At 43.4% G+C, this 12,715-nt stretch overlaps 1 protein-coding gene across 2 annotated transcripts in view; it reads right to left on the bottom strand.

Moving 5' to 3' along the window:
• rbfox1 (RNA binding fox-1 homolog 1) overlaps window positions 1–12,715 on the bottom strand; it is a 291,598-nt gene that overhangs the window by 148,860 nt on the left and 130,023 nt on the right. For both annotated transcript variants that reach the window (XM_078239819.1, XM_078239820.1), the window contains exons 3-4: window positions 8,122–8,265; window positions 4,208–4,261 (exon numbers count right to left, since the gene is read on the bottom strand). In XM_078239819.1, the coding sequence (XP_078095945.1) occupies window positions 4,208–4,261; window positions 8,122–8,265 (198 nt within the window). The remainder of the gene's footprint in view (window positions 1–4,207; window positions 4,262–8,121; window positions 8,266–12,715) is intronic.

The following is a 12,715-nucleotide window of genomic DNA, read 5'->3' as shown; positions in this document are numbered from 1 at the left end:
AATAGACAGTGAATTTCAATGCCTTATTCAGAAATATTCACTTCTGTAATTTGTGAATAAGTTCTTGTAAACACAGTAAAGTATGAGGCGATACATTTTAGGAGGAAGGATCGGGGAGGCATGAAGTGCTAAATGGTACAATTTTAAGAGGGTTGCAAGAAGAAAGAGTCCTCGGGGTGCTTGTGCTTAGAAAGTGACAGGAGACATTGCCAAAACAGTTAGTGAAGCATATGGAATTCTTTATGAGTACAAAAGCCAGGAAGTTATTCAAAAACACAAGTTTGGCCCCAGCAGGAGTATTGGGCAGGATCTGGCGCAAATGCCACTTCCCCCGACCCCCCCTCCAATGCATGCTTTGAGGTGGCAGAGGCAATCTGTCATTGATCGGTGGAATCTTCTGGTCCCATTGCTGTCAATAGGTTTCCCGTTATTTTCACCCTCCGCTACCAAGGAACTCGCAGTTCCGCCACCAAGGAACACCAGAAGATGCCGCTGGCAGGAACAGCCAGAAGACCCGCCCATTGTGTCCAATTCTGGGCACTGCAAACTTTGGGAAAGGGTACAAAAGAGGCATGAATGATTCCAGTGATGAGGGATTATAGTTACATGGACAGACTGGAGAATTTTTTTCCCCATAGGACATGGACATTGATAGCTGGCCAGCATTTATTGCCCATCCCTAGCTAAGAGTCAACCACATTGCTGTGGTTCTGGAGTCACATGTAGGCCAGACGAGGTAAGATGGCAGATTTCCTTCCTGAAAGTACATTAGTGAACCAGATGGATTTTTCCAACAATCGACAATGGTTTCATGGTCATCAGTAGATTCGTAATTCCAGGTATTTTTTACTGAATTCAAATTCCACCACCTGCCGTGATGGGATTCGAACCTGGGTCCCCAGAACATTAGCTGAGTTTCTGGAATAATAGTCTAGCGATAATACCTCCAGGCCATCACCTCCCTGGGGTTGTCCTTCTTTGAGCAGAGAAAGCTAAGAAGAGATTTAACAGGGATGTTTAAAATCATGAAGGGTTTTGATAGAGTAAAGGACAATAAACTATTCCAATGGCAGAAGGATTGATACAGTAAGAGGTCTCACAACACCAGGTTAAAGTCCAACAGGCTTATTTGATAGCACAAGCCACAAGCTTTTGGAGCACTGCCCCATATCAGGTGAGTGGGAGTTGTGTTCACAAACAGGGCATATATAGACACAAACTCAGTTTACAATTATCTTGTAAATTGAGTTTGTGTCTATATATGCCCTGTTTGTGAACACAACTCCCAGTCACCTGACGAAGGGGCAGTGCTCCGAAAGCTTGTGGCTTGTGCTACCAAATAAACCTGTTGGACTTTAACCTGGTGTTGTGAGACTTCTTACTGTGTCTACCCCGTCCAACGCCAGCATCTCCACATGAAGGATTGATAACCAGAGGGCACAGGTTTAAGGTGATTGACAAAATAACGAGTGACAGGCAGGAAAACTCAGTTATGCAACGAGTGGTTATGACTTAGATGGTGTTTCCTGACAGGGTGGGAGATTCAGATTCAATTGTAGCATTTAAAATGGAATTGGATCAAGAGAAAGAAATGGCAGGCATATGGGAGAGGGGCGTGGAACTAACTGGATTGACTTGACATGCATGGGGAATGGGGAGGATGGGGGAGTGTGAGGGGTGAGGAATCTTTGGCTTTTTCAGTTTCATCGTATTAAAAAAAGTTCAACACAGTACTGAGGCAGGCCTCCGCACTCGCTACAGGATCGTCCAGCCCGATTCCCAGAGAATTCCGTTATCCCTGAGACAAAAATCACAATTTCCAGGACCTTTGCTCCCGGGTTGTGTTTGCGGAGCCAAGAAGCGTGCCGCTGACCCAGCCAAAATTCAGGCCAGAGTTTCAATGTTTGACCTGGGGAAATTAAACAAAAAGTGGCTGATCACATACCCTTGGTGGGATGACAGTAAGGTTGGCAAAATCAACCGGGCCCACACTACCCCCTAGATCAAGGATTCCTTCCACTTCATGAATGGGGAGGCAACCCAGGAGATTGAGATTTCCCCAAAATTTGGGTCTTCCAACACTGCCCCGACTGAGTGCAGAACTTACACGTTGGTTTATACCACCTAGCAGATGGAGTTCAATGTTGGTAAATGTGAGGTCATCCATTTTGATAGGAATAACAGCAAAATGGACTGTTATTTAAATGGTAAAAAAATTGCAGCTGCTGCTGTGCAGAGGGACCTGGATGTCCTTGTGCATGAATCACAAAAAGTTGGTTTACAGGTACAGAGGTAATTAAGAAGCCAAATGGAATTTTGTCCTTCATTGCTGGAGGGATGGAGTTTAAAAACAACAAAGTTATGGTGCAGTTGTATAAGATGCTGGTGAGGCCACACCTCGAGTACTGTGTATAGTTCTGGTCTCCTTTCTTGAGAAATTTCATACTGGCACTGGAGAGGACGCAGAGGAGATTTACTAGGTTGATTCTGGAGTTGAGGGGGTTGGCTTATGAGGAGAGACTGAGTAGACTGGGACTATATTCATTGAAATTTAGAAGAATGAAGGGGGATCTTATAGAAACATATAAGATTAAGAAGGGAATAGATAAGATAGATGCAGGGAGCTTGTTTCCACTTGCAGGTGAAACTAGAAGTAGGGGGCATGGCCTCAAAATAAGGGGGAGTAGATTTAGGACTGAGTTGAAGATGAACTTCTTCACCCAAAGGGTTGTGAATCTGTGGAATTCCCTGCCCAATGAAGTAGTTGGAGGCGTTGAATGTTTTTAAGGCAAAGATAGATAGATTTTGGAACAGGAAAGGAATTAAGGGTTATGGTGAGTGGGCGGGTAAGTGGAGCTAAGTCCACAAAAAGATCAACCATGATCTTATTGAATGACGGAGCAGGCTTGAGGGGCCAGATGGCCTACTCCTGCTCCTAGTTCTTGTGTTCTTATGTTCTTATTCACATTTAGCTTTTTTAGTTGACAGTTTCTATAGTCATGCCACTCATTTCAACCGGGGGGATGGAGAGAGATTGCGCAGAGGATTTGAAGAATTTAGAATTACAGATGCCTCAAACTGATCTTTCCTCCAAGGACATTTGAATAGTTTGGAAACAAATTATATTTGGGAATATCAGGTTTCGAGGTTTCTCACTCATTCCTTCCCATCCAGGGGAAAAATTCACATGCAAGAAACTGTAACTTTATGAGGTCTCTTTACGGGTGATGACAAGTGAAGTAACTGTTGCACTGCGGCACAAGACTTTCGGTAACTGAGTGACTGGCAAACCTTCCCAAGAAGGCAACAACAGCAGAAGGACTGCAGGCTTTCAGCTTTCCATCTTAGCTGCAATGTCACTGGTGTTCTGGGGCACAAGGAGAAACCTTTGTTGAAAGGAAAAAAAGAGATGCTGCAAAAACTCAAAATCAATAAAAATACTGTGCCAAAATTTATTGGACTCTTGTCGGGATTGAATGAATTGTTGTTGCAGAATTCATCAAGTGGAAGGGTGAAAATTCCAAACCGCCCACACAGTGAGTGCAGCGCACCCGAGTGATGGGCCTCCGATCTCTACCCATCCCTCTTGGTCACTACCCCACACACCGGATCCCACCTTGCGAAAACGCAGGAGTAAATTTGGAAAATTGGCCTAATGTGGTAAAGATTCTCCACACTCGAAAGTATGATTGTTTTCTCTTTTTTTTTGCTAGACTGTAACTTTAAACAGCAAAGAAATGCACATAAAGGGAACATTGGTTTCAAATCTGGAGGGAACTGAACTGCAGTAGACCATTTTCTCTTTACTCAGTTTAATGATCTGAAAAGTACAGTAGATTATGTTTTTCACTGCAACATATGCAAGCATATCAAGGCATATCTTTTGGTGAAAAAGTTAATAATTTCCCCCCCACCCCAAAATTGCAATGTTTCAGTATAAAAATTATTGCTCTTAAAAAGAATTTACAAAAGAAAAAAAAATATTCAAGAGAAGTGGTGTGACTACTTCAAGCTTAACAATTTAAACAAAATACCTGCATAGGAAAATGTTAAATCAGCAACTAAATACATTACGTTTCAAATATGATCCAGCCACTATCAGATCAGTTCAGTTGTTCCTCCGGTTTTTTTTTTAAACAGCTATCTGTTTTCATTAAGTCAGATACAAATTTGGCAGCATGCAGATAGAAAGAAAGGGACAACATACCTTGGATCCTCTTTCATTAAAAATTATTTCAACATCTAAGATTTTACCAAATTGCTGTAAAGAAATAACAAAGATCACTTTTAGTTCTGAGTTCAATTTTGAGATTCACTGTTAAAAATGCAAGTATCATTGCAATTAATTACCACAATACATCTATCGCTGAACCTTTTCCTTTCTACTTTCTATGCATCTGCTATAGAATCATCGAAACCCGACAGTGCAGAATGAGGCCATTCGGCCCATCCAGCCTGCACCAACAACAATCTCACGCAGGCCCTATCCCCGTAACCCCATGTATTAATCCTGCTAAATCCCCCTGACACTGAGGGGAAATTTAGCATGGCCAATCCACCTACCCTGCATATCTTTGGAGTGTGGGAGTAAACCCAGAGAAAACCCACGCAGACATGGGGAGAATGTGCAAGCTCCATGCAGACAGTCACCCAAGGCTAGAATCGAACCCGGGTTCCTGCTGCTGTGAGGCAGCAGTGCTAACCACTGTGCTACCATGCCGCCCCACCAATAATCATAGCATCACAGAGTCCCTACAATGCAGAAGAGGCCATTCAGTCCATCAGTTTCAGGAAAATGATGCGGTACTTTGCAAACTGAAAAGGCCATCCAATGCATAAAGGAGGTCACTAGGTAAAGATAAGCACTAACCACGTATTTCTATGTGCTGTCCTGAATGATTAAAACATCCCTTCTTGTCTTTACTATAACAAACCAAAAATTAAACAGCATTGCTCACTTGTATAACTTTATAAAGATTCATTGAATAGACACCAACTCTTCACAAAAATGTTTTCGGATGAATGATAAAGCAAGCGAAGCATATCTGCTTCAAGAATATATTATTATTTCACCATAGTCTTTTCGCACCTCAACACAAGAAAGAAATGAAATAGTTTGAAAAAGTAGTCCAGTTAAGATAGCCCTAATGGAGATGAGAAAAAATGAATTAATTATTGCTATCTTTACACTAGTTTGTTACATCTATCCCCTGTTAATAATTATATATAAAGCACATTTTTGTGTTTTCCACTTGTTGCAAATATCTAGTTCATGATTCATGTGTTTTAGAATATACCTTTTAATTTCAGAATATAATCTGTGGTTTTAAGAATTAAGTATTTAACTGTAGAAAGTTAGGCAAACTCAACGCAAAAAAGCTGGGAGGTTATTACACTTAAAAGGTCAGGATAGAGGAGAGTAAGTTAGAAAACAACAGGTTGAGAAATTTAAACAATGCATGGGCCAATTGAAAACAGCAAGTGGAAACAGAAAAGGGTAACTTGGAAAGGAAACTGACTCTTCCTGTTTCCAAGGGAGCAGACACTGAAACTGAAATTTGGAAACCAAAACTTCAGGGCAGACTGCAACTGGCTGAGGCTTTATAAAGGGATACAGAACCATCCAAGCGGTAATTGCAGCTTGGAACTGGTCTGGAGCAGTGTGCAGCACGCTGAGAGAAGATAGCCAAAGTAAATGACAATTAGATAGACCTGCACTGTAAGCAGAGTTTTTAAAAAATCATTATTTATCATATGGAATGTGGGTGAAGCTTAATCTCAGTTTGAATTCTGCAATGGAACAGTAGCTGGAAAATTGCCCAGTTTGAAAATAGTGGCAGAATCTACAGTGGTCCTCACAGAATCTTGTGGCAAATAAAGCAATCAGATTAGCTGGAAGTATTGGAAAAGTAGCCAGAACAAGACACTGAGGCATCCCCAGTCAAGAGATGGTAAATGCAAGTTTTACCTCTGAAATTAGCTGGAGCTGAGAAGAACTTGCCAGTGAACTGTGGCAAACTTGTGAGCGCTCCTTACAGAATTAAATAACTTTAAGATTGATGCACCTTGAGGGAATTCTTGGGGCAAGTAAGAAGTAAACATGGGTGCGCAACATATGTAGTTACAAAATATATTGTTACATTAATAGTGCTTGTTTTGTTTAATTCTTTTGTATAAAATAAAGTTTGCGTTTTGTTTAAAAACATGAAATCTTGTGGTGTAGTTCAATTGGTTAAAAGATAGCAGTTTGGATTTTCGTTAAGTATTAACAGGCTGGATTGCAACATTCTCACCTAAACTACTGAATTGGATTTTTTTTTACTGAAAATGGAATAATGTCATCAAGACAAAGAATTTTCTTGCATTCAGGGCTAGAGATGGGGAACTCACAATTGAGACTGCCATCTTGTATGGCGCTATCTCACTTATTTATGTACTCTGCTGGAAACTCCTGGCATTTGTCTCCTTGATGAGTAGTTCAAAAGAAAGCTGGGTTCATCCCCAACATGAAGTGACAGCACTTTATGAAGACCTGAAGTCTTATTATTTAATGTGAAGCACTTTGCATTATGGCACAGAAGGAGGCCTTTCAGCCTATTGAGTCCGTGCTAACTCTCTGTAGTACAATCCAGTCAGTCCCATTCCCTGACGCCCTCTAAGGTTAGTTCCCTCAAGTGGATATCTGGTTTCCTTTTGAGATCATTGATCACCTCCATTTCCACCACCCTCGTAAGCAGCAACTTCCAGGTCATTAGCACCGGCTGTGTAATATGAAAGCCACTGATCTTTCAAGGCCAAAGGAAAGAACGGCGGGAAATGATGGGCCAACATGATGATGATCTGTGGTTACAGTGGCTTAGCAACAGGCGCCAACATCAAAAGAACACCCGCAGTGTCATCTGACAACCATTTCACAGGCAACACATGTGGCAGAACCTGCCCCTTATGGATTGGTCTCTCCAGCTATCAGCAGAAGGGCAGAATATGAAGCTAACCATACCCCAATGGATTTACAAAAGGATGGCCATGATGACCAAGGGTTGAAATCTTGGTGATGATCATCTGGGAATGGCTGCACAGACAGGGAAAGGATGCGTGAACATGCATTGCACAAAGAGAAAGCAAACTGGACCTCTTCTGTTCCTTATATCAGTAAAAAAAATAGCATTATCCAGTCCTTTTCTCTGTTCCATGATCGTGTAGAGGGCTCACAGCTCAGTTATACTCTCTCTGAAGAGTGGGTTCTGACCTTCTTGTTAAATTAGTTAACTCTCCCTTCATTCTTATCCACGCCGAACCAAATTTGAATTTATTACTACCACGCACCCTTCCCAAACTTAAGAGCAAGAACATCTGTGCCTTTGTCCATGGCTGCTGTGAAATAAATTGGACCAATACTGTTTGGAATAGCAGTAAAAATCAATCAATGGTTACTACTGCCTGTGCAAGTATGACTCTTAGCTCAATGACGATTGAAAGGGCACATCTGTTTGCTGACAGAAATCTGTGATGTCCTGGATTATTCAGAACATTCGGTCTTGAGTCCACAACTGAGAGAGACAGAATGGTGCAGGGAGACCTACAACACATTAATGAATGTCAGCTGCACCTTGGGACGCGATGCTCAAATGGATTGGCATTTGCTCTTCGTTCAAGTAAGATGTGCAGATGAATGTCCCTAAAGTAGACTTTACAAAGTAAAACATCGACAAAAAAATGGACACTGCAAATACTTCCCTTTAATGCAATTCTTGAAACTAAAAAGTGGGTGGTGTAATCTATTTTCTGTTGGTTGCAGTATGGCTAATCATTCAACTGGCTGTCATTGCTGCCTTCTTAAATGGTTAGTATAGCAACAATTTACTAAAAGAAAACGAGTCGATGGCCAAACCAATCTATAATGAGCATCTTTGGGACTGACTTCATTTTCCCAGACAGGTAGTCTCCAGTTCAAGTCTGAATTATTAACATTTGCTCGGGTATGTCGAGCATTAGATGGTCATTATACAAGTGGCCTCATTTTACAGCAATCTTTAATACAGGCTTGACTGTAATTTGATCATTTGATTGCAGCATTTAGTACAACGCTTCCTACTCAGTCCATTAAATCACCGCACTTACTCCAAACATTTGCCTTAGGTCTGGATCCCGGAATCTGAACGGAATATTGGAGACATGGAGCCGCTTGGGCTGTGTTTTGTTATCTGTGTTTTCAGTAGACTGCGTTTGCTGCTGTCCGTCAGTCTGTGCTGCATCATCTGTCTGCTAAAATAGGGGAACACACAAAAAAAGGAAATTAAACTTCAGCTGGAAGGTTATTTGTCACAAAGGTTGCATTTTGATTTGAATTAAATTCTCTCAGCGATTTCAAGTCCAGCCCTAATGCCCGCATTTGTTAACCACTTTATCATTGTACGCAGGCAAATGTGTCACCTGTTCTTGCCAGCAACATCCTGCAAAAAGCAATAAGAAAGTAACCTAGTTCATTGTACTAGTATTAGGTGATCCAGATATGTTAGCCGGTCACCTGGAGAACTCTCAGAATAGAGCTGTAGGATTTTTAACATCCACTGAATCTGCAGGGCAGATAGACAAGACCTCATTTTGATATTGTGTTCGAAGAACTATACCTCCAATACACATCCTTCAATAATGGACATGAATATTAGCTCAAGATCTGATGTGGGCTTCAATTCCTTCTGACCCGGAAGAAAAAGTGGTGACTGCCCTTGACATCAGGGTAGCATTTGACTGAGTGTGACATCAAGGAGCCCTAGCAGAACTGGAGTCAATGGGAATCAGGGGGAATATTCTACACTGGTTGGAGTCATCGCTGGCACAAAGGAAGATGGTTGTGTTCATTGGAGGTCAATCATCTCAGTCCCAGGACATCACTGCAGAAGTCCCTCAGGGTAGTGTCCTAGGCCCAACCATCTTCAGCTACTTCATCAATAACTTTCCTTCCACCAAATGGACAGAAGTGGGAATGTTTGCAGATGATTACACAACGTTCAGCACCATTCGTGACTCCTCAGATACTGAAGCAGTCCATGTCAAAATGCAGCAAGACCTGGACAATATCCAGACTCGGCCTGACAAGAAGCAAGTAACATTCGCGCCACATAAGTGCCCGGCAATGACCATCTCAAACAATAGAGAATCTAACCTTTGCCCCTTGACATTCAATAGAATTTGCATTGCCAAACCCTCACTATGAACAGGTGTTTACCATTGATCAGAAACTGAACTGGACTAGCCATATAAATACTGTGGTTACCAGAGCACGTCAGACACTAGGAATCTGTGATGGGTAGCTCACCTCCCTGACTCCCCAAAGCCTATCCACCATCTACATGGCACAAAATCAGGAGTATAATGGAATACTCTCCACTTGCCTGGATGAGTGCAGATCCAACAACATTCTAGAAGCTTGACATCCAAAACAAAGCAGCCTTCTTCATTGGCACCCCTTAACATTCACTCCCTCCACCACTGACAAACAGTGGCAGCATAATTTACCATCTACAAGATGCAATGCAGGAACTCACTACGACTCCTTAGATAGCACCTTCCAAACCCACGACTGCCACCATCTAGATGTTCAAGGGCAGCAGATACATGGAAACACCACCATCTGGAAGTACTGTTCCAAGCCACACACCATTCTGACTTGGAAATATATCGCCGTTCATTCACTGTCGTCGGGTCAAAAGTCTGGATCTCCCTCACTCACAGCCCCATGGGTGTATCTACACCATATGGACTGCAGCTGTTCAATAATGCAGCTCACTATCAAGGGCAATTAGGGATGGGCAATAAATGCTGACCTCGCCAGTAATGCTCACATTCCATGAATGAATATAAAACAACCCAACTGATCCAAGCTGAAATGTTGTGGGTTTGGAAGGTGCTATCTAAGGAGCCTTAATGAGTTCCTGCAATGCATCTTGTAGATGGTACACGATGCTGCCACTGTTTGTCAGTGGTGGAGGGAGTGAATGTTAAGGGGTGCCAGTCAAGGTGTATATTTTGTACAACCACCTTGACAAAGATAAGCTAGATGTGTAGAGTTTTGGCCACAATTGCATAAGAAACAGTGCAGTGAAGGTCCACTCGACTGATTAAACAGTGGGGCCTGTATGCATCGGAGTTTAGAAGAATGTGAGGTGATCTTATTGAAACAGATGAGAACCTGAGGGGAACTGACAGGGTGAATGCAGAAAGGCTGCTTCCCTTTCGTGGGACAGAGTAAGATTGGGTGACACAGTTTAAAAATAAAGAGTCTTGTGATAGAGATGAGGAGAGTGATTCCTCACTCAGAGTTTTGGAATTCTCCTCCCCAGAGAGCAGTGCGGGCAGCATCAGGGAATATTTTTTAAGGCTGAGTTAGACAGATTCTTGATTGACAAAGTTATAGGGGGGGGTGGTAAAGATGAAAGTAGAGGTCTCAATCATGTTGATCTTCCTAATGCTGGAGCAGGCTTGAGGGGCCAAAATTCATATATTTGCATAATCCCTCATTACATTTCGGGGTACTCTTACATCAATCTACCTCTGCTCTATCAAAACTAATTCAATAGACAGTGTTGCAACTTGTTAATGTCCAGTGAACAGTTTACAATGTGCTGGCAGTAAATATATCTTGATGCACCCCAGGTACAGTAGTTTCAGTGGCTACTCAGGTATTTCATCACATTGGATATTGCACTGAGTCATAGAGTCATAGAGGTTTCCAGCCCAACTTGTCCATGCCACCCAGTTTCATCCCAATTGCCTGCATTTGGCCCATATCCCTCTCTATCCATCTTACCCATTGCTATCTAATTAGAACATGATGTTTTTCCAGAAAGTTTTGTGCTGGGCAACGAGGGGAAAATTATTCTGCAGAAAAAAAATCCACGATTTCATCATGAAGCAGAATCCTGCGGAGCACCAGCACTACCCCCATGGAGATTTCCAGAATATTTGCTGCAACTACGAAACCCAGAAGTGGATTCTGCTTCCGACCCAAGTTTCTCCTGTCCTCAGAGTTAAATCTTTTCAATTTAATCATTCTAGGTTCTAGATTCATGGAACAGTCTCAGGTGGAGAGATTGAACCATCGGGAGGTGAGCAGTCACTGTGGCAGTCAAAGTTGGAGTGGCCTTTGAGATAATTCAGAGGCCAGAACTTCAAAAGTGAGCTGCTGAAATCCTTTGTGAGGAAGACCAAGTTTTAATGAGATCTTGTGACTCACAGTGGTCACTGACATCTGGGAGGACACAGGTCTGCCAATTAATCATCACGGTTTTATATGGGGAGGATGAGGCTGAGGGTGGCCCCAATGGAGGCAGTTCCATCACTGGCCCACTTTACCAATCAGGGTCCTCCAACAAGGTCTGTCCCCCCCAGCCTCACCCCACCAACCCTCCAGCCTTCCAAATATAACCATTGCCCCTTGGTGCCCCATCCCTTTCTTCCACACACCCTGACACAGTCTCCACCCCCTGTCCCCGGTGCAAGATTCCCAGGCTTACCCTCGTCCTGGGCTCCCAACACATTGAATCTGTGGACTGTCTTAAGGCCCAGCATAGGCCACTGCTCCCGGGACCACAGAGTTGTCAGCCAGGCTTAGTGGCTGGCAGATCTCTGCGGTCTGACTTCCCCCTGAGAAAAGGGTGGAAATCCCACCTTCAGCCATTTAACACTCCGCGAATCACTGAATAGCTGCGGGGCTACCAGCTTCAGGGGGGACGTGTAACCCACTGACATTTTTGGTCACATGGTGGGGAACCCCACCATCCAAAAAACTGAAAAATCCTGCACAGTAAGTTTGTATGCAGGTGCAGCATGCAATTAGGAAGTCAAATGGTATAGCATTTTGCAAGGGAATTGTAGCACGGGAATAAAGATGTTTTGCTCCAGTTGTTTTTGGGCTTCAGTGATACCAAACCTGGAGTACCGTGCGCAGTTTTGGTCTCCAACACTAAAGAAGGATATACTTCCATTAGAGGCGGAATAGCATCAAGGACCCCTGGGGCAGAAAGCCTGTCCCCAGAGGGTATGTGGCCAATCAGAGGCCGGCAGCAGTCCCTTACAGGTAGCACCAGAGAGCACGGTGGCAACTGATGGCCTTGTGCCCACCAAGGTTCCAGGGTCAGTGATGGATCCAGGCCACAGTTAAATGAGAGCAGGATAGGAGTCATATTGTGGGGGCAATGGGAAATGGGGGTGGGTGGGTGGGTGGGCTTTCAGCAGCCCGGTCCATTAATCAAGCACTGAACATCTGACAATGACCATCCCCTCTCCCCACTTAATTGCCCACTTCAGGGCTTCAATTAATGGTGGGGCAGGGGCGCCGTCCACAAGCCTTCCCACCCAGAGTAATCAGACTGGTGACTGTCATAGAGTCATAGAGGTTTACAGCATGGAAACAGGCCCTTCGGCCCAACTGGTCCATGCCGCCCTTTTTTGTTTAAAACCCCTAAGCTAATCCCAATTGCCCGCCTTTGGCCCATATCCCTCTATACCCATCGTAACCATGTAACTATCTAACTGCTTTTTAAAAGATAAAATTGTACCCGCCTCTACTACTACCTCTGGCAGCTTGTTCCAGACACTCACCACCCTCTGTGTGAAACAATTGCCCCTCTGGACACTTTTGTACCTCCCCTCAAAGGAAGGCAGGGAGCTCCCCATCCTGCCATTCTTCCGCCCAACTAAATTCTCCCCACCT

This window comes from Mustelus asterias, chromosome 23 (genome assembly GCF_964213995.1).
Source record: "Mustelus asterias chromosome 23, sMusAst1.hap1.1, whole genome shotgun sequence".
Lineage (NCBI taxonomy): Eukaryota > Metazoa > Chordata > Chondrichthyes > Carcharhiniformes > Triakidae > Mustelus > Mustelus asterias.
Note: the sequence above shows the minus strand (reverse complement) of the source record. Positions and strands in the feature narration are given on the sequence as shown.